Source organism: Doryrhamphus excisus, chromosome 1 (genome assembly GCF_030265055.1).
Source record: "Doryrhamphus excisus isolate RoL2022-K1 chromosome 1, RoL_Dexc_1.0, whole genome shotgun sequence".
Lineage (NCBI taxonomy): Eukaryota > Metazoa > Chordata > Actinopteri > Syngnathiformes > Syngnathidae > Doryrhamphus > Doryrhamphus excisus.
In genome coordinates, this window is record NC_080466.1 from 26,652,214 (window position 1) to 26,679,528 (window position 27,315).

Consider the following 27,315-nt stretch of genomic DNA (forward strand, 5'->3'; position numbering starts at 1 on the left):
CCGAAAGAATTAAGCTGCCCTATCGTTAAGGATGACATTAATGAAGAAGAATACAGACTGAAAGAATGCATGACACCTGAAAGAATGCATGACTTGACACCTGAGTTCTATTTTAATATTAATATACAATGTCTTAATATTTATTTGCCTATTTATAAATCTTACTGATACTGATAAGCGACAAAAAGCCACTAGATGGCAGCAGTTGACACCGAAACAAATGCAAAGAAACGGGGAGTCCATCAATATTATATTGTGAACGATATTGCAGATTTTGGTATCGATTCGAGTCGAATTACAGGTAGAACACATGAGTTCATGATTTTTTCATGATTCAACATTTCCTAGAACTGGACAGGCGATATGCTGATTTAAATGTAAGTCACTCCTTTGTGTGTTTTGCGCTCTTATTTTATTCTTCGTCTTCTTCACTAACCAGAATAGAATGCTTTTATTTTGAAGGTTCCCTCTGCGGCTGGGTTGACAGATTAGGACCCGCCCTTTTCACGGAGTAGCCATGGAAACCGCGCGAGAGCGAGGCAGCTGGTCGAGTTCTCACACAGCGAGTGTTTCCGCTCACCTCCAATAAAGAAGTGCCGAGGACAAGGAACAACGGAGCCTCAGCTTGGGGGGAAAAACAGACAACGGAGACGACAGAGACGGGATCTTTTGTCGATATTTCGACATAATCTCCGTCGCTTGTGTCGTTGCTAATGTTTCGAATGTGAGAAGGGAGAGTGGGGACTCGCTGCTGGTAACCTTTTGTCGGTAAGTCGCTGAAAAAGGCCACCCTTTCCCCATTCCACTCTGTCGTTATTTGCTTAGTCACAACTGGGAATATTCAATATCAGTCATTATTTAAAAAAAAATACAGCAAATGTACATGAACACCTAGAGGGTGTAGTTTCCCTTTTTTAGAAACTTGACGAGCTGTTGTTACTCATCTAAACAAATATTTGAAACACTAGTTCTTATTAATATTTGTAATTCACATATGGATTAGAGTTAATATTACGATAAACCGCGAGTAGCGTATTACTCTGTAATGTTATCAAACTCAAGCCCTGGGGGCCAGATTGGGACGTCACATTGTTTTTATGTGGCCCTCAAAATAATAATGGAAGCCAAAAAGACACTTAATATTTCTGCCTAAATGTATTTGTTGTGTCAGTGACGAGAGAAAATGTACAGACTCATTGCTATGTTACAAAAAATGTTTTGTTGTAATATGAGTAATACTATAGTTATATTTACGCTTGATACCTTGACTTTGCCCCATAATGACAACAAGTTCATCCATTACTTTGTTAGCAGTACATTAGTCATGTGTTGTTGTGTCAACAATGATAATGTACCGTAACTACAGGTTAGCAAACTTATTGGTCAACAGTGTGTTAAAAAAGCTGAATGACGTATAAATGTATTTAAGCCTCTGTTTGTTTTCCAACATTGGGAAGTATGTGCTTCTGTCTGTCTGTGCGTGTGTGGCTTCTTTGTTTAAATACCTCACAGTACATGTTCACGTGTACTGGCGTGTGACTGTGCTCCACAGACTGCATTGCTGTGGAGGCGCAAGAGACGACTCCTGAGACGGCTGATTTGCTGTTGACTTTGGAGTGGTTGTCTCTGCTCATATATTCCCCAGCACGGCCCTATCCCACCCTTGCTTTTGTTCCAATAAATCCTCCAGTCGTTTCCTGTTTGCCGGGTGGGACAAAAAAACGTCACACTTACCGTACTGAAGGATGGAAATGATTACAGTCAGGGGTAAATACTAGTCACGATTTGACGTTGAGACAGCCCGTAAATCAGCAACAACTGGATATCTTGGATTCAAGCCTTATGATTATTCCGAAAGGCTTTCTTCAGATTTTCCTCACATACCGTGGGAAGTCAGTAGAAATAATCTATTCCAACTGTCACCGTTATAAAGACCTGCTGAGTTTTTTAGTCTTTGCGTTAAAGACGAACAACAAGCTTACAATGCTCAATGTCTCACACATGACACTTATTTATCACACTGGTGTAACAACTAACAATAAAACACTAAACCTAACCTTGTGACAACACAGGACAGCAGAGTTTTAGTGCTTTTAAGTTTAAGTCCAATGAATATTCTTATCGGCTGCACGATGGTTAAGTGGTTAGAGTGCAGACCTCACAGCTAGGAGACCAGAGTTCAATCCCACCCTCGGCTATTCCTCCAACATTCTAAAAACAAGCTAGGTTAATTGGCGACTCCAAATTGTCCATAGGTATGAATGTGAGTGTGAATGGTTGTTTATTTATACGTGCACTGTGATTGGCTGGTGTACCCCGCCTCTCGCCCAAAGACAGCTGGGATAGGCTCCAGCGTCCCCGCGACCCTTGTGAGTATAAGCGGCAGTAAATGAATGAATATTCTTATCATCTTCACCGGTGCTGTCTATGCCCGCCTTTTGGCAACACAGCTTTGGGTTCAACACATTAAAAGCCCAGTTCCGACTGCGAGGAGGGACTTGTACAAGGGCCGTTTAGTAGTTTTGAAACCACAACTTTCAACTTTATACCCAATAAGGCCAGAAAAACCGCCAGTTTTAAGTGTCTAGAGGGGTCAAATATTGCTAAATATAGGCACAAACCCTGATCCCTCCTGCTACGTCTTCTTATTTTATGAAGAATGAGGTGTGTGATGACATCTACTGTTCAGAGTTGGAGGTATAAGCTGTATTCACAGACGGTAGCATGTGTTTATTAGCAAGGTCAAACAGGTAGCGCCATATCTATATTTGGGATTCCAAATGTATCTATAGTATTTGTAGCTGCCACCTATGTGCAAATATATGTGATAATGTATACTTAGGTTAATATATCTGCTGATTCAACATGTCAAGTGAGTACAGTATATAGTTCAGCAGTATTGTCTGAAGGATGCTAATTGTACCCCCTTAAATGGCACGATGATGCATGATGCATCAGAGCTTTTTTTCCTCTGTGTGAAGTATATTGTACATTCAGTACAAATTTTCATCATGTGATCACCAAGATGTTTTTTTCACACCATAATGATTTTTACGCTATGACACATCGTGGTGTTATGACACCCCTGGGCACACATTTTGAACACAAGGTCCTTTGTCTGGCCTCGGCTCCTGTCTGTAATTTTTGGGCAATCTCCTTGTTTCTTTCTTCTTTTCTACATCTTTGTATTTGGTCCGTCACTCTCCTTTAAAGCATTGGGAAAGGATGATGAGGCACTGTGGGGCTTAACGCCACCTAATACCTCATAACAAAGACTACTGTGTGCCATGCAGAGATCTCTGACGCTGGGCTACGTCCATGGGCCCTGGTGGCCTGTACCAGCTGCAGGAGCGTTGGGGCCTATTGGGTGGAAATATCTTCTCGGCTGTTTCTTCGGCACAATGAGTGCTTTCTGTCTGTGGACACATGCCTGTGCCGCTGCTTTCTTTGGACCCTTTAGCATTCACTCAGCCGCAGGCAGCTGAAAAGCCGCAGTAACGGCCTGCTGGATGGATGGTTGTCAGGCTGGGGTCTGAAGTGGACAGTTGTTTAGTTTTCCTACCATAAACAGAAGCCTTAACACTGGCTATTTATACGGCTTAATCATTAAATATTAGCACATTGATGAATAGGAGCATATAAAGGGAATAGATCAAATAGGCACTGGTGTCGACAGCTGACATCACCTATCGAAGAGAGTGTTTTATTTTAAGATTTGGCACGTCTGCTTTCAACTGTCAACGACTATTTCTACCTCCTTGATGTCCTGTAAAAAATGGCGATACAATCCAAACATAGAGGCTGACCAAGATCTTGTATCAGATTATGTTCAACCTTTACAGTCTGGTTGGTATATACATTTCCCGTCGGCAATTATTGCGATGTGGGTGATAAGCTTAAAGCAGTCGCATCACATGACTACAGTGTTACCGCTAAGCTAAAGCTCATCTTATGATACCATTATTACCATCTCTGTTCACTCTACATTCATATTCCTATTTGCAGGAAGAAAATCGTGTTGTTATCAGGCACTATAGATGAGATGTACAGAGGACATTATAATGCAGCTCAAGTACTTTCATCTAATGCTCAAATCCCGCATCCTGAATGACAACACGGGGCTGCATATTTCCCTTTATACACCCAGAATACTTTAGCTATGGATGCCACCCTGTGTGAACCTGCATGAAACGCTATTTAAATACAGTGGGAAGACAGAGTCTATTTTTTTCATGTATAGACTTGTATCTTCTCCATGTGCTGTCAGCAGACGTATTGTGGGTTCAAACAGAATGTGTTGCATTTCCATTGTATTATCGTCCACAGATATGCTCTATCATTGTAGCTCCTGTACGGCTGACTAAAACAATGCCGCTCAATTCCATTTGCACATGGAAACAAACAAGGTGGTAATACTGTAAAGATGATGCTTTCCCCAAACCTTCCATAATGTTCTCATAGGATTGTTGCACCACCAGCACCAGCAATGAATGTATTAGGATGTGTAGCCATCATGCCAGGGTAGTTCTTGACCCTCTGCTCAAAGTGCAATATTATGATGCTTCATTGCATAGTCCCATTCCCCTGTAAGCTATTAACATAATTGTGCTTAAGTTTTCACTTTACAAACATACCAGCCGGTCAATACTCTGACCTCTGCAAGTGCTCAGCCAGGAGCTCATTAGAAATGCCATCTCAGCAGAATCTTTCCAGCCAAATATCGTTTTTTTTCCCCTCTGTCTGACTTTAGTTTGTCCTTTATTTTTATTTTTTTGCAAAGACATTTTGCCGCAACTATATCTGTAATCCCCGCTGAGATTTGGAATCTCCTATATACGTAGGTGAATAAGAAACAGGTTTAACATTTACAATCAGTCCTCTTGCATGTGTCTATATACCCGTTGGCTCAATGTGACCTGCCAAATCGGGTCTGAGTCATTCTCTCATGGACCTGCACGGCATGCAGGTAACGCTTTGCCATAGAACCATCTGGGACAGAATGAAGACGGAGGGCGGTTGGGTACGTCCCTGCTGTTTGTGTTTTGGAAAATTTCACGCTCCCTTCAAATTCCTTTCAGCCTCCTTGCATCAAGTATGCTGAGATTGATTCAGGAGAGTGCTCATCACAGTTGGGAATTTCTACTGGCAAAGCACCGAGATTGGCATTGCAAGCATTTTTATTTGTAAGCAAGGCACACATTGATACTTGATACATGTGCAATAATATCAGCATCAAAGTGACTCTGGGTCATCTGTCAGCGACCACGCAGCAGATCTGCCATCATATCCCCTGCCCTCGTATTGTAACCTTGCCATTACAGTTGCCATTAGCTCTGCAGGCGAGTGTGTGTGTGTGTGTGTCTCCCAGTTTCTCTCTCTGGAGGGTACGGTGTCTGACAGTCCCTCCGCAAATCACAAATTCTGCTTCCAATCCCAAAGCTAAGACACTAGAAGGCATCGCTGTAATAAAGATGTTTGGAGCTCAACAAATGATTTTGCAATGTTAGTTAAATTGGTATGGAGGAGAAAGATTATGTCATATGTCAATGGTTTTTAGTCCTGCTTGCTGCGGCTTTAGCAGGTGTCTTACAGCAGCTTTTCCACTGTGCCGTTCTCAGCATGTTCAGGGAAACAGGATTTCCCCGTTTACAATTGAGAGTAACCGGTCTAGAAGTGGCAGCACGATAGAGCTACAATAAAGGTCATGTTCCCTTACGGCAGGGGTTTTAAACACACGGCCCGCGGGCCAAATGTGGCCCGCAGGACACTAGTTTGAGGCCCCCGCCTTGATATGAAAGTTTAATGTTGCGGCCCGCGCAAGTTTGATATGGATGCTGTATGGAATCGTGTACCTAGAAAAAATGATTACGTTTGATTAATGTTCATGTTAAAGGTTAAATAACTGTTAATAGTTATCCTCCAAGTAAATCCAATCATTAATATTCCCGTCGGGCAAGTGCACTTTAGCATGCCATACTGCCAAGAGTTTTTTTTAAAGCGGTTCTTGTTGGGTGTTGGTAAAACACGGACTGCGTAATTCCGGTGGTAATTTGCAAACCAATCCTTGCAAATCTTGAAATGGACCAATCAGAATCGTTTATTTAGACCGCGGTCCGTAATCCACAATCCGCGTTTTACCCACACCCGTTCTTGTTCGCGATCAACCAATCAGCGATCGTTTTACTAGGAAAACATCTATCATGGCGTCCCTGCCAACATCGTCTAATTCTTCAACAACTTCTGAAGGAAAACAGCAAAAAGTGATGAAACAGTGCCTCCTAAACAAGTATTTTATTAGCGGCAGCAAATCAAATGATGGCAAAGGTGAGTGAATCACATTGCTGTGATAATTTGAAGTGGTCACAATGAAACACCACCCATTAGATCCAATACCAAGTGCTGATTTTGCACAAGCTACAAAACCTAGCGGTTTCATTTCTCTGTGTATTTTTATCACCTTTGCTTCACAAATTATTGTTTGACCATTGAGCATTTTTTTCTGGATTAAAAACACTTTACTAGTACACAAATGTGTCAAATGTTTCATTGTGGTGCACAACTTCTAAATATCACTGCTTACTACGACTACCATGTGTAAGGTAGCATGGCTTGCCATGTTAACATACATCTACACTATTTTTCAGACATTCCTCCAAATACAATGCATCAGTACTATTATCTGATGAATTATCAGCATATATTGATATATGATATCATTATGGCAGTCTTTTCATTTTATATGGGGCAAGTTCGGGCAAGTAGTTCTCACCTTAAGGATTCCCCATGGGCAAGTCATTTTGGTTTTTAACGTAGAGCCCTGTATAGTCGTGTTTTGTCTACAGGGCTCTAATAATGCTTTGTTCATTTTAATCTGAAAAAAATAATTTGTCTACCCACCAACTATATGTGGTTTCTTAAGTTTTTATTATTTGCTGTTTTATTATTATTATTATATTTATTTATTTATTACTGAGTGATTGATTTTTTTTTATTCTTGATTTGTTTATTTATTTTTCATCTTATTTTGTGTAGAAAAATAAAAAGTAAGATATTTGAGAACAGCGGAATGTTTTATCAGAGCTTTTCTTGTAGAAAATTGGAACCAAAGCGAAGTTTTTAAACATTTTTTGTTTTTAATAAATGCGTTTTTTTTTTTGAAAACCTGATGCGGCCCAGTCTCACCCAGACCCAAGCTCCAGTGGCCCCTAAGTAAATTGAGTTTGAGACCCCTGCCTTACGGTGTCATGTCAATATTTTGTACTCTTGGGTATGGAAGTCACCAAGCTATTGGAATCCTCTTCCACTCCTCCACGATGACATCACAGGTGCTCAATGGGTTTCAGGTTTGGCCACTCCCATCTTGAATGTGTGTTTGGGGTTGGTATGTTGAAAAACTGCCCTGTGCCCCAGGTTCCCAAGTACAGTACATATTGATATTCATGACCCACTGCTCCCCAGTTGCTGGCAGCACTCATGCAGTTCCAGATAATGATCATGAAGCTACCAACACCACGCTTGACTGTAGCAAGACAGAATTATCTTGGGTAGTAAATCTATATTGACATACAAGCTGTACACTGACTGCTCCAAAATATATTCATTTGTATAGTATTGTCCCATGGGAAGTTATACTCTAATGATACAATGGTTGCTAATGTCAAGATTGAGGGTGTTACAACACACTCACTTCAGCAACACAGCGACACATTTTAACATTACTTTTAACAAAAATACAACATAAAAATATACTAATAGTCACTGTGTTGCACTCCGTGTGTATGCTAGTGGCCCCGCCTCCACCCACAGAAACAAAGAGACTGTATGACTGGCAAAAGGGCTCACTCCATTCATGCTGTTGTTCTATGGAACTAACGCACCAAGGTGCTGAAACCTTCTTCCTGCCTGTCGGAGGCGAGGAAAGCAGACAATATATTGAGGCTGGCATAATTGTCCATTTTCATTTATTCATGAATTATTTATAGTCATCCTAGGACTAGTGCAGATTTTGGGACGGATTTTGTATCCATACCTACATACATTCCACGGATCTCCTGGGTAATGTCGCTTCCTTATTAGCAGCACGGATGTGTGCTCCTGTTGCATCATCTCCATTAGAGCATTAACGGCTGGTTTATTTAGATCTTGGTGGAAAGCCAAGAGTCCAGACAAGAAGGTCGATTGGAGTTTTTTTGTCTGTTGTTTCTGCCATCGGTCACTTCCGTAAAGGAGATCAAGAAATTGCCTGTGTCTCCGAACCGAGAGCGATGGGTAGTCAAATAGCCTCTCATCAGGTAACTGGTGATGTGCAGAGAAGGCCGTTTTCAATGTCACCATGCTTTCAACCGTTAATGGCAACCCCCCTATTCTCGCTTGTCTCTGTGTTGTTGTTGGTTATGTAATGTGATGCTGAATGTGGATAGTAATCCATGTTCTCCCTCCTCCTCTATCTCTCACTTTGGCTGGAACAGGTTAAGCCGTAGAGGACTCTCACTGGATGTTGGAGGAAAACATGTGCAATGGAATGGTAGCGTTTCAGATGAGAGCCCCTTCCTCCTCCTCTTCTTCCTTAGCCCACAGGCTGGCCGTCCCTGCCCTTTTCCTCCTCGTCACTGTGCTCCCCCACGGCCGCGCATCAGGTAAGACGCAAACACGCTCTCACGATTGACTGGGTTGTGGTCAGGTTCCGCGTTGTCTCGCAGGTCAGTCAGATTAAATTGGCTTCCTTTTACCCTTGGGTCGGTCGGGTTGCAGTCCTTCCCACGCCACGGGTCTGTTCATCGCCTTAATGAGTCACAACAGTATCCTCCGATATTGAGTGGAGCAGCAAGATAATGTTGTCTGCTGCGGTCATGTTGCTGTCATAATGTTTTAATCAGTTATGACAGTTCATGTCCTCCGAGAGCTTTTAGCAGAGCTAGCAAGCATTTGTTATTACCCTGCACCAGCCTCTAGGTCAAGTTCTGCCTTTCAGTGGGAGGAAATCACTTTATTCATCATCATCAATTGTTGTCTGCTGAGGTCTGATTTGTTTCACGCTTAAAAGTCAATCTAATCTGCTTTTATCGAGCACTACAGGTTCATATTCCACAAAAAAAAAAATCCAATGTTGACGTACTTGGAGCCATTTGCTTGCGCCAGCTTCCTTTCCACTTCAGCTCTCTGATGTCCCTCCTACACACACAAGCACACGCCATCTGCACACACACACAAAGCCTGCTCGTCAAATGTGCCAGATGTCCTTGCTGCTAGGTTCACGCCGACCATGTATGTGTGAATTTAAATGTGTTTCAAGCTGTAGAGAGTGCTGAAAGTGCTAATACCCCCCCCCAAAAAAAAAAAATACATTGAATACATAAGTGTGCATATGTGTGGATAAGTGTGCAAACAACACAATAGAAAAAGAGAGGGAGGGGCACCCAAGTCTCTGGCCTCTCTTATGTAACACGATTCATGTTGAGCCCACAGGGGCAGCTCTGGCGCTCACGTTCAGGGTCCAATACACTGCTAAGCTAGTCAAGCTAAATGTATCCTTAAATCCCCAGGCCACGTGCTGTGTGTGCGCTCACATCCGTGCAGTACACATTGGATCCGCCTGTTAGATGACTTGCATTCGTCCAATGGTAATTGCCATTTTAATCTCAAATATTATTAGATTTATCACCTAAGTCTCGCTATTTAAAGTGGCGTAAGGAAATTGATTTCTTATGCTTTTGTACTCCACGCATGACATTTTTATGTCATCTCTAATGCATATGAAGAATTAGAGTTGAGGATGTGCTTACCTAGTGAATGTATGACCTTAGACCAGTTTGTGTCCTCCTCTTTGGGACACCCCAGCTGGAAAGTCTCATCCAAACACATCACTTGGTTACATAAGACAAAGATGACACCATGTCATCTTATCCTTTTAAGATAATTGATGACTCTGCCTGGACACATTTAACACATAATAACAATAAAACACAAGGATGTCGGGGCTCACTGCTTCAAAGGAAAACATATTATTGAGAGGTGCAGTATAATTTACTGCCCCAGTAACAATGTGAGATGCAAGTGCACCGTGCAGTCTGGATGATGTTCCTAATGGTGGCCTCCATCTCAATATACATAATTCACACAGGTAATCCCTTGACAGGTTTCAGGGATGGAGATTGCTCTGGACATTTTCATGAATATGAAATTTGGTCACTCCTGAAAGGCTTACTCCGGCCTCACACAAACATGTGTGCGCTTTGCATAGAAATGGAAACTCAACTGTTCTATCATGCCTTTGCATGAAAAGTCCCACACATATAGTTTGTCATTTGTCACTTTATGTGTTTTGCTATTTCTGATTATTTTATCTTCATTGGATAAGACGTTTGGTATGCAAAGATCTGGGAATTTAACATTACTTTTAAGAAAAGTGCAAAGAGAAAATGTGTATTGTGATCTACTAATTTAATTTCTACTAAGTTACGCCTCTACACAAAACTGTATGACTCACTCCGTTCATGCCATTGTTCTACAGAGCAAACACACTAAGGTGCTGAAACGTGGCATGCAATACAAATTAACAAGTTAACTTTCATTGATTCTGTAATTAATTAATTGATTGATTTATTGTCCCAGGCCTCGTGACCACAAGACATTTTTATGTAAACACATTTTTATCTCTCACATTTTAATTGCCAGACCTTGTGACACTCCTACTTTTGATAGTTTGCAAAATAGGACGGGTTTGTAGAACTGACAGCCAGCAGTTAGCTGCTGTTGCGGTTACACAGGAAGCGGGGTTAGACAGTGAGTCAGAGCTGCAGGAATAAAGATGCAACCGGGTGAATCAGGGGGTCTATTCAAGTGATCGAATGCCTTGTTTTCTGCTATAACAGCATTACGTGTCAGGAGGCAAAGACACATTTGTAAGGGTCTGGTTCAGGATATCAACAGCCGTTTGAAAACATCGTCCTCTGAAGCGGCGCTACAGCTGTGTCGGGGAATGTTAGTGAGCACCAGAAGTCTCCTGTTGAGGGCTATGCATCTGTAATGTTTATACAGTATATGTTCATGTGTGAGAACAGGAAATGGCTTTGCCTGGGATTGTGCAAAAATGGCGTCATAGGGTGGGAAAGATGCTGGATCACGGCCTTTCCAATATCCTCTGTAATTTGTTTTGGAGAAAGACACTGGAGACGCTATTGACCATGGCCTCTCACACTGCTGTTTAAGTGTCCGCTCAAAGAGCGTTTCCTTCAATCTTGACTTGTTCATGGAAAGACTTGACAACTCCCCCTCTTTTTAATAACACCCTAGTCTGCAGAGGCTCGCATCACATCATTCCTTCACCCACAGAGGAAAATATCTCAACCGGCAAAGTCCTACTTCCTAAAGAAAAGCATCAGACAAAAAAAGTTTGTATACAATACACAAGCCTTTTAGTCCCTTCTGAAGGCCGCTTTTACAAACGAAGTCTAGAAGTCCAGGGACAATGGTTCCCTCGGCAATTCATGGTGGAGGATTATTCCCTGAAGTCCTGTTAGCTTGGCGGTTTGCAGGCATGCAGGAGTAAGGCAATATGTTGACTACTGGCCAGCTTTCTGAAATGTGAGAACAAAGAGGGCTTTCAGGGGGGTGTTGGAAGCCACAGGCCAAACCACTGCAAGCTGTAGCTCCACTTGATCACCAGCATGCAATTACCACTACAGCGAACACAGCCCTACCCTTTATCACCCCCCTCCCTCAAGTCTCACGTCTTTTTCATTTCTACCTTTTTAAGGCAATTACCCAGGTGGGACCAGAGGCCATTAAGGGAAGTCTGGTTCAATTCTTCAGCCTCTCTCTTTCACTGTGCGCACTTATCACTTCAGCAATCATTCTCTGTTCGCATCCTATGTCATTTAACAGCTCTACCAGCCAACCCAGCCCTGAAGGAACCTTGAAACACATCCACAGACTGCAAAATGCTCCATGGAAACAGATATCGCCACTGAACAGGCGTCATATGCACCATTTCATTCACTTTCAGCACACGGCTCTATTACTGCTTGTAGAGTTATTGCTGGTTACCTGCTGCCATAAAATGCCATTTTTGGAATATCCTTATCATGTTTTGATTTGTTGTCCTTGTCATCATGTGTATTTGGTGGGTGCTTTAGTGAATCCCTACATTAAGAAGGCTATGAATTGTTGTTAGTCTGCAAATTGTTTTCTGGTGAATTGTGTGTGGCTGAAGCACCAGGCAGTCATAATAATTTCCAAAGGGCGTCATCTGAGGGATCAGCCTGCTGAGTAGAAGACTTCTCTGACTAATGAGCTGCTAAATATATCCCCCAGCCTCTCGCTTGTCTTCTGTTGCGCTTGCCTCTGGTCTTTTTTTCTTAGATTTGTCATTATGTTTCTGTTGTTTGTCATTGTGGCTTTCTCTTTTGTGTGGTCTTACGTTGTCGTTTTTCTGATTTTTATACAAGATCGCTTTCAGATGCACGTCGTCCTTCATGTCCTATGTGCTTCACAGGCTGACGGTAACCTTAGCAGTATGGTGTTAGGTGCCACTGTATGTCAACATTAGCAACCTGTTCAAACAAGTTATCAGCCTACGTAAGACACCAGACACTGACACTGAATATTTTGCACATCCACACTCTGCAAGGCCTTGAGCAATCCTCATGCTTCATGCAGATCGCTTCTTCTGCTGCTTGTAGGTAGTCCCAGGTTTAATATTCTGTATGAGTGAACATTAAATGACCCGCAAAACTGCAGAACCGCATTATGTTATGTCCATTTAAAAGATATTATTCCCTCCATGGCACAGTGTTCTTTACATTAGCGATTGATTAATCCTTCCATGTAACGTTTTAGGTTTAGTCTAGCATCAGCTTTGTTGGAAGCTTTTAACATAAAAGTTGCCTTCATTTAAAGTGCTTAAAGTGAAAGTGAAAAAAAAAATAAAGTGAAGCCCTCCAAAGTGCATCAGGAAATGTAGTATAGTCGGATGACTGCACGTGAAATGACAGGTTGATGATGAGATGAGGGGAAGGGCTGGCCCGTACACGCGCTATCTTGCTGCATTTCTGTTCATTGCTGTCATGTGAGGAGGTGGTGTGCCGCTGCTTTACTGGAACCGGCTCCTTTGACTCTTCCGGTCTTGCCTTCTTGTATGTTTTTGTGTATTCTGAAAATAAGACACGAGAGGAAACCATATTAATCCTCCATCATGTTCTATATATGCCATGTGTTTGACTGATTGATATGTTCTGACACTCCTTTTACCGATGGCTTGTTGAATTTTTACATCTGGCGCTTTATGCTTTATGCAAGTGTCTAATTCTAGATAGGGGCTGCCCTAATAAACATTGACTATTTCCTGTCAACATCTTGTTAATTTCCTGTCCCTATTACATCCTGTTTTCTTTTTGTACAGTCAACACTCATGTCTCATAGTTGAAGCAGTATGTGAGGTGGAGTGTTGAGGTTGAAACCCTTTTTATTATTACGCCATCTGTAAAAAGTTATTCTTGACTATCATGCATGTTACATTTCAGTTTTTTTTTAACTGATATGTTAAAACTGTTTCCCACAGGACTCCAATCTATCAGTGGACTTTTTTTTTGACATGTTGTTGTGCTTGTGTCTCCACCATAATGTGAGTCGATCACATGGCATGAAAAAAAATCGGCTTCAGCCCATTATATGTGATGTTTGTCACCAGATAGATATCGACCCAGGACAGCCAGTCTAACATTAATGTGCCATACACAGACATATACTACTTGCTTTGTTTATACCACACTGCACACCACTTTGACAATACTGTAGCAGTCTATTGAGCTAGGTAGTCGGCCTCCGATTTATTTATTCTGAACTCAAGATTAAGTTTGAAACTGAAGAAGGACAAAGTAAGAAGACAAAAATGTACCACTGCCACACTGAAGGAGAGGGTACTTCCCCCCCCCTCAGTATGTTATGTCGGTGTCTTCATCCGTGACTGACTTAATGATGGTAATATCTCATCAAGTGTTCATCATCTGGCTTAAGGGACCAACAGTTGACTAAATATACACTCTGTGTTGGAAGTAGGAAACAACTGTTGCAGAACTGCTGTCTCGCACACTGTACAGCACTTTCCTCAGTACGGTAGTTTAGTCTTCATGTGTCAGAGGGGTTAGAAACACTTGTTGTCGCTGCCATTTGTTCACCTGCTTGCTAAGCAGTTGTTATTTGGAAGGGCAACAATCAGTCAACACAGGAAACCGTCATTGCCCTTACAAATATGATAAGGGGTGCGGTCTCTTTTTTTTTTTTTTTTTAAAGATCTCACCCTCATTGGAACGTTATATTTATGTGGCGTTTATTATAGTGGGAATTTAAGAGAAATAAACAGCTCTACAGTATGACTCATCCATTTAATAAGACTTTGTGGGTGTGCTGTTGAATTTAATTTCATAGTCTAATGTTAATCACATTAGACTACTATTTTTGTATTTTTTTTCTAAAAATTCTTCAATTGTCAGTCTCTGTTGGCTTGGTTGGACAAGGTGCTAGACTTGGGAAGCAGGGTCCGCTTTATCTTGCCGTCTTTCACCTTCAACGGTTTGCTAGCTGGCAGATTCTGCCGTCTGAAATGTGATCGGCTTGCAGTTGTCACAGTTGCGCTGACAGTTTGGGAGGGGCGAGTGTGTCGTGCAGCACCACATGGACATGTATAAAGGAGGAGGGGGGTCCCCACACTCTTTTGTTTTCCCCCCTGTAAGCTGAGAAGAAGGAATGTCTGCCTCCCAGCTGTCCTCTGTGCTGAGGATGATAGAAGAGCAAAGGGGGACTCAGTGTTCGCCTTCACTAACATCACCCCATCTGTTCCACCAGGTCAGAGAGAGAGAGAGAGTGTGTGTGTGTGTGTGTGTGCCGATTTGGAGAGTGGGGTGACACAATAGTGGCCCCCCTCCCTTTGCCCTCAATGGCTTGGCCTCACATGCATATCTGACCCTTCAAATGCAAAACTGTCTGTTCTTTAGGGGGGAACGCTGCGCCCCATCCCTCCGTGGTCAGGGACAATAGGATGTAATAGTATCACACGTGGCTCGCTTAAATGCATTGTAACGCCACAGGGCGGATGGGTGGGGGCTGGGGGATGTTTCTGTCTGTTTAGAGACTTCCTTCTCCCTGGGTGGATGTATTGTGTGCGTGCTTGCATCACCTGCAGGGAGAGATTGGCTTCTTTGGAAAAACACAGCTGTTGAACTGGAGTTTCTGGAAATGTTATTAAACATTTCTGGCTGTCTTGATGTAACAAAGAGAGGTGTAACTCACCGCCTCTGATTACATATGTGCCATGGGACTCCCTTCGACTGCCGCTCACCGTTTTATCAACCTTGTATAAAAATGTGCAGGCGCCTCCCTTATTATCATATCCCCCCTCCCCCCTTTGTCCTCCTCTGTAACCTAGTGGATGGAACGGCTGTATTTTTTTTTTTTTTTTTACAAAGAGATGGTTTCAGGTTTTTCTCCATTGACCGACTGGAAAAAATTGTTTCCTTCTTTGTCTCACAAGCTGTTGTATGTTTAAGAATATCTGCCCTACCTCAATCTGTGTAAACATGACGTAGCTCGGTTGAACATTATTCGTACGCCATCTCACACACTTTGTTTGTGTGTATTGACTATTAGACATTTCAACACAATCTCTGTCAATAGTTGTCCACGTGAGCAGAGAATATTCTAATCTATCTTCGCTAATGATCAAAAATGCCTCTTATTTTTTTTTCCTGAATTGCGTGGGAACGCTATTCTCCCTCATGTCACAATGCTGCACTGTACAGCACTCTAATTCCAACAGCATGGCTAGAAATCCCAAGGATTAGTGGGATGAATCTACAAACCTGGGGAAAAAAATAACCTCTCTCAAAAACATGACCAAAAATGCCATCGAAAACAACTGCATTGCTGGAGAGAGGCCAACAAACACGTACAGAAAAACATATTTACAAGGCCAAAGAGAGCATCATCATCCCCTTGGTTTTAATCTTAATCCGGCCCACCAACCACCAGCCCCCTCTTGCACACAAATTCCCCTGATTGTCAACACACACATTTATGGTCTATTGTTCTATAAAGCGACCAAACAGCTGGCTGCAGAAGTCATCAGTATCTGATCTGCTTAAGAGCACTTGCGGCTTGTAATAGAGGATAATTAGAATTTTAATTTGCCTGGGGGGGGACCGTTTAAACCACCCCCCTCCAGCTCTGCAGAGGCTAGTGCCATCGGTAACAGATGGGGAAAGGGAGATATTCACAGTCAGGCAGGCACTTCAGAATAAGTCAGGAGGATTTTAACACCCCCTCCTGTATGTCCCCTCCGGTGCCTTAAGGCGCAGGATGTTCAGCTTAGGATTCATCCTCATGAGTCCTCCGGTCTTTGTCCCCCATAATGTGTTTATCCAAACCGTTTGACCATTAAACTCACCGGCCGGCTGACCCAGGAGATTTTCCTCAAAGGCTTCAACTTCACTTTTATGTGAAAGATGTACACAGAAGTCCTGTTCATAAACACGCATCCATTCTTACACTCAGGGCTGTTTACCGCTTGCTGTGACGGGAACACAACAATGGCCAATCACACCCATTTCCTGGCCATTTTTCTAATTTATTCAATGAATTCAAGAAAACGCTTTCTTGTTCGTTCAGATGACATCAGACCAGCTCGAGAACATTTTGTTAGAAATGTGACTCATTCCCTTCCTCGTTGGAACAAACCAGGGCGGAGTGAGAGACACTTTGCTGTTGCTTAGTGTTCTTCCCTTTTGCATTTAAAGCCACGCTTCATAAAAATAAGAGTGAGTGATACTGTGAATAAATGGAGGTATGGTGTCCGTTGTCATACGTACTAATGCTAACTAATCCTACTATGCCCCTTTTTACCGGTTTAGAGCTAACCCAAAATGTAGTGTGTATTGTTGCTAGCTGCTTATGAATCTTCCCATTGTTGCCCACCGCCTCTCTCTCTCTCTTGCTCTCGCTCTCTCTCGCTGAGAAAGGAAAGTGTTAGCCAATGTGCTTCAACATGTCTGTAGCTTCTCCACACAGTGGCTGTCCTTCATGTTTGATGTTTTTCTGTGGTGGCATCACTCCTTAATCATCCCCTCAATCCACCCTGTTGTCTCTCTGCCTGGAGCTGATGAGTACATAGCAGGTCTGTCAATCGATTAAAAATATTTAATTGCGATTCTTTTTTTGTCCTGAGTTAACTCATAATTAATCACAGACAGAAGATCGCTTTCTGGTAAACAATTTGATATGCATCTAGATCAGGGGTCTCAAACTCAATTTACCTGGGGGCCACCGGAGCTAGGTTCTTGGTGAAGCCGGGCCGCATCAGGTTTTTAAAAAAACAAAAAAACAAAACGCATTTATTAAAAACTGGGGAAAAAAATCATTTAAAAAAACTATCTTCAAGTACTTTTTCAGTACTTTGGTTCCGATTTTCCACCCCAAAATATCTGATAAAACATTCCACTGTTCTCAAATATCTTAATTTTTATTTTTCTATACACAAAATAAGATAAAAATAAATAAATAAACAAATTAAGAATAAAGACAATAAATCAATCAATCAGTAATAAATAAGTAAAATAATAATAAAACAACAAATAAGAAAAACGTAAGAAACCACATACAGTTGGTAGAGAAATTATTTTTTTCAGATTCAAATGTACAGTATTAACAGTTATTTAACATGAACATTAATGAAACTTAATAATTTGACCCAATTAGGAAGTTAGCATCGTACTCAGTTCCATCTGGGAGCAGCGTGGTAACTTTAACAACATGTTTGATGAGATGCTTTATGTTGACGTGTATTTCCGTTTTATTCCAAATCATTTCCTGCATTTATTTGTACCCAGCGTCATAAGCCTTTAGCTTCATTGCTAATCCAAAGCAAAACAGGGCGGGGTAACAGGGTAGGGTAACAGTATGGGCGGGGCAAAATCATGTTAATTGTGTCCGGTGTGCACACAGCTTTAAGCTGTCATTTCAACATTAAACTTTGGTATCAAGGTGGGGGCCTCAAACTAGCGTCTCGTGGGCCGCGAGTTTGAGACCCCTGATCTAGATACACAGGTTAAGATATGATTTGAAAAACTATATATTTGATGTAAACCCTAATCTTGCATTATAAAATAAATAAACCAATTCTACAATATAAAGCAAACTGGTCCCACTGGTAATCTTGGCTGCTGTGTGCGATTTTTACCATGTAGCTGTGTGCCATGGTGACCAATTAATAGCGCCGCTGTGATGGGTGATGAATATCGTCCAGCAAATGATGGGTACAGAAAGGCAATAAATAACAATACAGTAGGAGAAATGCAGTGTCGGCAGATCCACACATGCCAACCGAGTTAATAGACTCCCCAAAGATTTGGAATGCCAGCGGGATGCTTTTTGTAGGTCACATCTATACGTTTTTCGTGCATCTTCCCACACATTAAACGCACTGACAACAGACCACACGGAGGCCTGCAATTGCGGTCTTCAATGTAGCGTTACAATTCACTGAAAGTGTATTCATTTTTATGAATTCATGTGATGTGGTCTCTTGGGCTAAATTGCCCAGCACTATAATGACATTCGCTCCCCAGAGTCTCTGTCTAAAAGCATAAGCTTTTCCTGGCATGAGGATGGAAGCTTGGCTGACTGGGCTTCTTAAGGACCACTAGTTTCAGAATGGATCCACATTTTCCTGGCTTCAGGGTTTGCTTTGACTGCACCCACTAACCTCTGTGAAATGATCTGTGTGCATGGCTTTCCGCCCTGGGGGGAGGTAAGCATTGTCATCTGTTAATGCAGGGTTTTCCTTCTTGGATTACCAAAAACACATTTTTTTAATGCAGTATATTCAAAAAGCTACACCTATAGAGATCACTCATTTCTCAGCATTTTCACCTTTAGTGTTATATACTACATTAGCATGTCTTTGTTTTTCAGTAAAAAGTAGCATTTGCATCTAGCACGGACAGTGATCTGATTACTTTGGGGTTTTGTTTGGAAGAAACTGCCCCCCTCAGGGTTTTTGGGTGCCCACTGCTTACTCACAGCATGGGGTCTTCAATTCATCACCTTCCCTGATCCCATTAGCACCCTCTCACCCTTTACTCAGCATTCCAGTCGACAATTACACAGGTCATGCAAGAGAGGACTTGAACGAAAACAACAGTTTGTGTGTATAAATGATAGAACTTATGTGTCAGGCTATGTCTTAGGATTAAAGACTGTTTTAATAGAGATTACATATATAAGTAGATAATATCTTGCGCATTTTGTTCCATTTATCTTTTTAATCTTCTATTGATAGTACACACATACATCACAATTAAAGATGAAGTCGATCCTGCACTGCCAGTTTAGCGTCCAGCTTGTCCAGGAAGTAGGAGCAGAAATTGTACTGATGGTTGTTCCTTTAACTTGGAAGCACACCTTGGCAAGATAATGTGTCGGTGTGTGTGTTTCTTCCAGTGCACCTTGATCATCATTTTTATTATGAGCACATGTTAATGATTAGGTGGAATATCCCATAACAAGCAATGTTTCCCCTCATTTTTCAAGCATTGTTTACCATTTATATTGTTAATTAGATTTAGGGTACTTTAATTTGCTTATTTGTTTTTCACTTTCTGTTTTAAAGCAGCCTGTTGTGGCTGTGGTTTAGGTTGGGTTGTATTTTGTGCGATGGATTTATTTGCGGCGTGCGATATTGCAGGCACGCAGCTGAGATGTATCTAGCGCTGCATGTTTCCAGCACTTTGAGACGAGTAAGAACGAGAGTAAAGTCATGCCGCTGCCGTTGCGTTTACACAGGTGCTTGAATATGAAGTCAGACTGGACCCAACACCAGATTTGCAGCTCCAAGCGTGTGCGTCTGTGTGTGTGCATCAGCCTCATCTCGTCTTAGTTGGCAGGCAGCGAGCTTCAGAGCCGCCACGCGCAGTCGGAGATAATGTGTCACGCCACGGTGGAACAAGGACAGTTTAATGCGCGCTTAATCAGGTGAAACTATATCTAATATGGCGCGCCTTGTCACATGTGACGGGACTTGAGGTCACCTTTGGCACGCAGCAGGGGGCGGGCTCCACCACACCTGCCATTTTGATACAGTGCCGCTCCCTTTTGCAGACGTGAATTGTGTAGCCTAGATTCAAGGAATAATTCCCCTGAGCTGTAATTATCTTCTCCACCTGTCTACTTGACTGAGTTTGCTGGTGAGAAGGTATTTGACGTGATGGTCGTAGCCTGCAGAGACTAGTAGACTTTCAGCATCATGGGAAAGTACTCAGAATACAAGTTTGGTTGACTCGGAATGCTAATGCTAGGGAACATGCCTCCTTTTTCATGAGTTTGCCTTAATCCTCTTGGGCGTGGAAGTCACCGAAGCTGCACAGGTTGTTGCTGGAATCCTTTTCCATTCCTAGGTGTTCATCACAGAGAAGGGGCGGCACGGCGGTCTAGTGGTTAGCGCGCAGACCTCACAGCTAGGAGATCAGGGTTCAATTCCACCCTCGGCCATCTCTGTGTGGAGTTTGCATGTTCTCCCCGTGCGTGCAGTTTTCTCTGGGTACTCCGGTTTCCTCCCACATTCCAAAAACATGCTAGGTTAATTCTGTTAGTGGGCTGCACGACGGACTAGTTGTTAACGCGCTGACCTCACAGCTAGGAGACTCGAGTTCAATTCCACCCGAGTTTGCATGTTTTTTCTCCGGGTACTCCGACTTCCTCCCACATTCCAAAAACATGCTAGGTTAATTGGCGACTCCAAATTGTCCATAGGTATGAATGTGAGTGTGACTATAGGGGTGTTATGTCATGGCTACAAGGCTCTAATAATTATGAATGGGACTGTGAATGGCTGTTTGTCTATATGTGCCCTGTGATTGGCCGGCGACCAGTCCAGGGTGTACCCCGCCTCTCGCCCGAAGACAGCTGGGATAGGCTCCAGCACCACCGCGACCCTCGTGAGGAAAAGCGGGAGAAAATGAATGAATGAATGAATGGAAAACATAGCTCCGAGACTCCAAAAAGGCGATATTACCTGCACTGTGGTGTCGGTGACCTGTGCATACTCACTTGTAAACAACACGGCATCAATCGAACGGGATTTCTTCACTGTTTCCGAGGAAGATATTTCACCCAACAGTTGACAGTCTTGGTTGTGTGTGGAGTCATTTTCAATGGATAGTAAATCTATACTGCAGTATAAACACAAGCAGTATACTGACCACTCTAACGTATATAGAAGAAGATCTACTGAAAGGTTACACGTGAAATAAATCCAATCCAACTAATTCCGACACCTTTTTTGTGCAGGTTGTGCGCGGCCCTCCGATGTGCAACATGGAGACCTACTTAACCTGACCGAGGCCAACAGGGACTCCTTTCCCCTGGGTGCTGTTCTGACCTATGGCTGTGAGCCTGGATACACCGCAGACGGACCCACCAGCATCACTTGCGCCAATTCTGGATCCTGGTCCCGTCAACCACGCTGCGTCAGAAGCAACGGTGAGCAGTCGGGGCGGCGTGGTTTTCATGTCAAACCTTTCTTCCACACCCATAGCTCACGGTGCCACAGGCTGGTTTTATGTCAGATACATTTCCTGGCTACAGGAACATTTATATAAAAAAAACATCACATATATATATGATTTGTTACAGTGTTTTGTGTCAGCACCCACAGTGGGAGGATTGTCCTTGTAAACCAGCGGGATATTTCACCCAGACAGCACTCCAGTTTTCCCGTACAGTGGGTCATGATAGTGACAATGAAAATCTGCTGCCTCCCCAGTGTGTTTGCCCCCCACTGAACCCGAGAACGGCGGCTACCGCTGCCACCCGCCCTCCTGCCACCACCTCACCCACAAGACGGTCATCGAGTACTTCTGCGACGAAGGCTACGCTCTGAAAGGAGGCTATAATTTCCTCACCTGTCTGAACGGCGACTGGAACGCTCCCATGCAGATCAGCTGCCGACTCATGCAAGGTTTGTCAGGTGTCAGGTGTATGTGAGATATCCTGTTCGGCCATTGACTTCATTTGCCCTCTATCTTTGTTGTTGTCCCGCAGACAAAGAGCCGAGCTCTCCCCTTGGCATACCAGCTCTGTCGATTGTGGCGTCCACCGCTAGCTCGGTGGCGCTCATCCTGCTTTTAGTCGTGCTGTTTGTTCTTGTGCAGCCCAAACTCAAGTCTTTCCATCACAGCAGGTAAGATGGACACAAGGGCAAACTACGGCCCGGGGGCCACATCCGGCCCGACAAGTGTTTGAATACAGCCCGTATTTCATTTAAACTCAACATACAACCTGGCATCACGGCTTGAGCCAGCCTTTTGATGGTGGAAGTGGCTGTTTTATCAATTTCGTTATTTGATGTGGTCTGTCGTTTACAAAATTCATTCATTCATTCATTTTCTACCGCTTATCCTCACTGGGCTCCAAAATGATTGTTTGTCTATATGTGCCCTGTGGTTGGCTAGCGACCAGTCCAGGGTGTACCCCGCCTCTCACCCGAAGACAGCTGTTTACAAAATGCTTCTGAAAAAAGGGACACAAACACATAATAATAAAAATAACAATAATAATAATGAAATAATAATAATTCATTCATTTTCTACCGCTTTTTCCCACGAGGGTTGCAGGGGATGCTGGAGCCTATCCCAGCTGTCTATGGGCAAGAGGCGGGGTACAACCTGGACTAGTTGCCAGCCAATCACAGGGCACATATAGACAAACAACCATTCACACTCAGATTCATACCTATGGACAATTTGGAGTGGCCAATTAACCTAGCATGTTTTTGGAATGTGGGAGGAAACCGGAGTACCCGGAGAAAACCCACGCATGCACGGGGAGAACATGCAAACTCCACACAGAGATGGCCGAGGGTGGAATTTAACCCTGGTCGCCTCGCTGTGAGGTCTGCGCGCTAACCTAATAATAATAAATGTAATTTATAACGCACTTTACATCAAATAAATGATCTCAAAGTGCACATATAGCAGATTGTATGACACTTTTACTTGTAAAAATGGACTGTTACTTGTAAAATACTATAGAGTCTAGCACCCCCCCCCCCCCCCCCCCCCCCCGTCAATTTTGTTAAATCAATGCGGCCCGCGAGTCAAAAAGTTTTCCCACCCCTGCTCTATATACACTGCCTGCATACGGGAATCCAATGTCTTACCAGCACATCCATTAATATAACTGTTAATTATTTAGAGGAAAGTACATGCCGGAGATGATTGTCGCTGCCGGTTTACAGAGAACACATTTTTACAGCCATGACTTATTTCCACTTGCACGCAGCACAGATTTGCACATTATGCCTATGAGAAAGTGTAAAAGCATTGCTTCACACTAGCGATAAGCATTGCTTAAAAATATACTGTGTTTGTATATATATAAGATAAAGCAAGGCTAACACCTTGTAAAACATTCAGTCTGACTCCTTGCGTTGCTTCCCTTAATGGACTCGCCTGCAAATCTGTTCCCAGTAAAGCTGTCTTCATACAACAGATTGCTGCAATAAAGCTGCTAAATAAAGTGTCATCATTATTCCAGGTCACATTGCCCATCACTTTTTTTGTACCGCAGTGTGGATTTCAACCTCTTTTTTTCAATCTTTGACAAGGGCGGAAAACATTTCAACATGTTTTATTTTTTCTTTCAACATGTTTTGTTTTTGGGGCGGCACGGCGGACGAGTGGTTAGCGCGCACACCTCACAGCTAGGAGACCAGGGTTCAATTCCACCCTCGGCCATCTCTGTGTGGAGTTTGCGTTTTCTCCCCGTGCATGCGTGGGTTTTCTCCGGGTACTCCGGTTTCCTCCCACATTCCAAAAACATGCTAGGTTAATTGGCCACTCCAAATTGTCCATAGGTATGAATGTGAGTATGAATGGTTGTTTGTCTATATGTGCCCTGTGATTGGCTGGTGACCAGTCCAGGGTGTACCCCGCGTCTCGCCCGAAGACAGCTGGGATAGGCTCCAGCAACCCCCGCGACCCTCGTGAGGAAAAGCGGTAGAAAATGAATGAATGAATGAATGTTTTATTTTTGTTTTTTTTAATTAGCCTCTTCCCACCCGGAAGCTGGCAGTCTGGTTGTTGCCCCAAGATTTTAGCGGCTGTAATTTGATCACACACTGAAACAGCTGATATGCAGGTCTACTTACCGTAAAAGCACAAGATCCTCACAACTTGTTTGGCAAGTTAACATTCTTCTAATGCCCGAGAAATGAAAATGAAATGTGAGCGTCGGCTTTGTCTTTTCTGTGGCTGAAGACAACAATAATTTGATCCAGGGCTCATTAGCACACTTGTTGGTTGAAGCTAGCCGGATAGCTTAGTGCTGCCTGCAAAATAAAAGCATAAATACAAGGATTGTACGGTCAACGCTAATTGCCTTCACCATTCGACCCACAGGACTGCACGGTGCCTTTCACCCTGACCTGCCTGTTACATTCTCTCTATCTGTCTTCCCATCAGGAGGGAGCAAGGAGTCTCAGGCCAGTCTGGTTCCATCATGGTTGAGGGGGTTCAGGTGGCACTGCCCTCCTACGAAGAGGCCGTGTATGGAAACGGTTCGGGCCCGCCTCCACCTCCGCCGCCTCCCCCAGCTCCTCCCGAGTCCAGAGTCCCGATCGTTCTGTCCGAGGGGCTCCCTCAGGGGGCCACGGGAGGCCAAGGCCCAAGCCGAAGCCGCCATCATAGAGACTTAGACTTCTGTCTCCCATCCACCTCGTCCTCGTTCCCCTCCCACCATCATGCAGAGACGGTGCTTGTGCATGAGGGCCCTTCTTCCTCCTCCTCCTCCTCTTTATCATCGTGGGCAAGAGAGCACCCTGGGGGTGCTTGTGCAGCCCCTCTACCTCTACGTAGAGACTCTGAGAGCAGCGACCAGCACAGTCTGCTCTCTGTCACCTCTGCAGATGACTTTTCTGATGGTAAGGCCAAACATCCAATTCCTCCAATACCCACGTTCCCCTGGTTGGGACACTTTAGCTGCATGCATGCGCCATGCTACGGTTTGGAAAGGTGAACCATGATCCGGCTTGGATCTGGACGGATTAGGTATCAGCTATCGGTATCAGCCCCATGTTCACACTAGGGTACCGTACTCAACTTGCTAATATATTAATAGGGTTTTGGTGGTTGTACTTGGTGGAAGTGTGTCCTTTGTTACTGTATTTACTGCTAGTTGTCATGAGTGATGATATAACAGATGAATTTCCACTCACTTCCAATATTTTGTTGTATATCCCTGCAGATATTCCCTTGCTGAAGGAAGCATGAAGCCCGCCGACGTGCTCGCAGCAGTCCCCCGTCTCTCTGCTGACCAGAACTGAGTGTGGCTGTCAATCCCACTTCCCCTAAAACACCCTCAAGGGCCAGCAGAGACAGGAAGTAGAACTATGCCCCGGCAAACCATCTTTGGCCATCGCTGCCCACGCAGAGCAAAGCCATCAGCCAGTACTTATATCGCAGGAGCGCCACGGGATCCAACTCAAAGCAAAGACCGAGCGATGCCATCTTGTGAAGAATCCTTTGTATCAAACATAGCACATGCTCTATCAACTCTTTAAAAAAACGAGAAAGCTTAAGAAGTTTGCTCCTGGCACCGCGGCATCCCGAATTGTCTTCCCGCTCTACTTGAAGAGTTGAGTGACAGCTGGATGTTGTGGCTCTCTTTGTGAATGCTGCATGTTTTTTTATTTTGATTTTTTTTTTTTTGTGATGTCTGTCACTGCACCGTGGCCCACTCTGAATTAAGCATGAAGCCTCTTCTGTGTGTCTCTCTCTCGCTTCGCTGTCTCCACATCCGGAATAATGGATGAATGGCATCAGATGAGAAGCGCAGGGTGCAGCTTTTTCCTTACACCTGCTTCTGGAACCAAGAAGAGAGCTTTTTTTTTTTTTTTTCCTCTGCTTTTCCTGCTGCACCCGACGTGGGGTTCTTCTTTCGCATGAGTAGGATTGCTGTTTGGCTTCCAAGGAGCAATGAAGACACAACCTTGTATGCAAGAAGACGTGATGATGTATCAGTTTGTGTAGAATTTGCAGGGGGGCTGTCCATCTGGCTGATTGGTCATGAAACAACTGTATTTATTGCGTGTCTTTGCTTTGGTGAATCTGACTTTTGAGTGTGTGTGTGTGTCTGCAGGAAGGACATGTCCTCCGTATAGTTTGCCTCGTAACAGCCCCTCCTCAGATTATATAGGCTGCCCCCCCCACAATATCCTGTTTTGCTTGACATATAGGAAAACAGAACATCACAAGAACAATCCAGCAATGAGTCAAATACGCGACCGTGTGTATTATTAATCAATATTCATCATTTGTGCTGACTGGTATCTCTCTGGGGAAATGGCTTCAAGTACCACACCGGCGCATTATTGACATAACTGCAACTGGTTGCAGTGAAATAAATACGTTTTGTTGTCCCTGCAGTGTTCCGAGCCAAAGGAATCATGCTTTATGTTGTCCTGTGTTATTGGCACGATAAATGGTGACCATCCTCTCAAAAGGTCTTAAGAATGACTTTCCAGTCGAACCCCATGTGATATATCTTGATCTGTTGTGGCTCTTATTATTGCCGACAGAACGTTGCCTTAGACCTGTACATTTTTCCCTCGTGTATTATCTAAAAGCATCTGCATTGGTTGCTTTCCACTATTACATTTTCTGTTTTCCCCAAAGGCCTTACTGTTTTTTTTTTCTTTTCTATTCTGTGCATACAATTGCTTATGTATCTGTCTTTATTTTGTCGTCCGTCCTTTTGTCTTTCCCTCGCTTTTCAACTGCTGTGACGACAACAGTGACGATTATTCTGCGCCTCTATATGTTTCATTATTGCTTTACTTTCTCTTTTGCTACCTGGTGTTAAAATATTACGGGGTTAAACAAAAAAACAACTGCTATTGTGTCCGGAGGCACTGTTGTACAGTGTTTCTTCCCTGAAAAATAACAGTACACATTTAGTTTCTTGGTTTGAATGCTTTCAGCTTCTGATCTTCCTCTGTACATGGCAGTGGGTGTGAGAATAGTAATTTAATATTTGTAAAAAGTTTAATTTAATTTTACAGTGTGTATATAACTTTCTAATTAAAGCTTTCTTTTGAATGTGTTTGATGTGTCGTTAATTGAAGCTTATTCACTCAAAAAAATGTGTAAATGGAGATTAGTGTGTATTGTACATCACTATAATGAACATACACGCATACATTTGTACTCTATTTTTTCACTTACATATAATACTGAGATAATTGTTCCTGTTCTGTCAGTCCAACACCCAGCT

The 27,315-nt window shown here is 43.2% G+C and overlaps 1 protein-coding gene across 1 annotated transcript; it reads left to right on the forward strand.

Moving 5' to 3' along the window:
* The first annotated feature begins 516 nt into the window (after positions 1 to 516).
* susd6 (sushi domain containing 6) lies at positions 517 to 27,144 on the forward strand. The gene is made up of 7 exons (XM_058080976.1): positions 517 to 768; positions 8,469 to 8,636; positions 21,334 to 21,525; positions 21,809 to 22,003; positions 22,087 to 22,225; positions 24,507 to 24,964; positions 25,288 to 27,144. The coding sequence occupies exons 2-7, from the start codon at positions 8,495 to 8,497 to the stop codon at positions 25,311 to 25,313; spliced, it is 1,152 nt and encodes a 383-aa protein (XP_057936959.1). The 5' UTR covers positions 517 to 768; positions 8,469 to 8,494; the 3' UTR covers positions 25,314 to 27,144.
* The last annotated feature ends 171 nt before the right edge of the window (positions 27,145 to 27,315 follow it).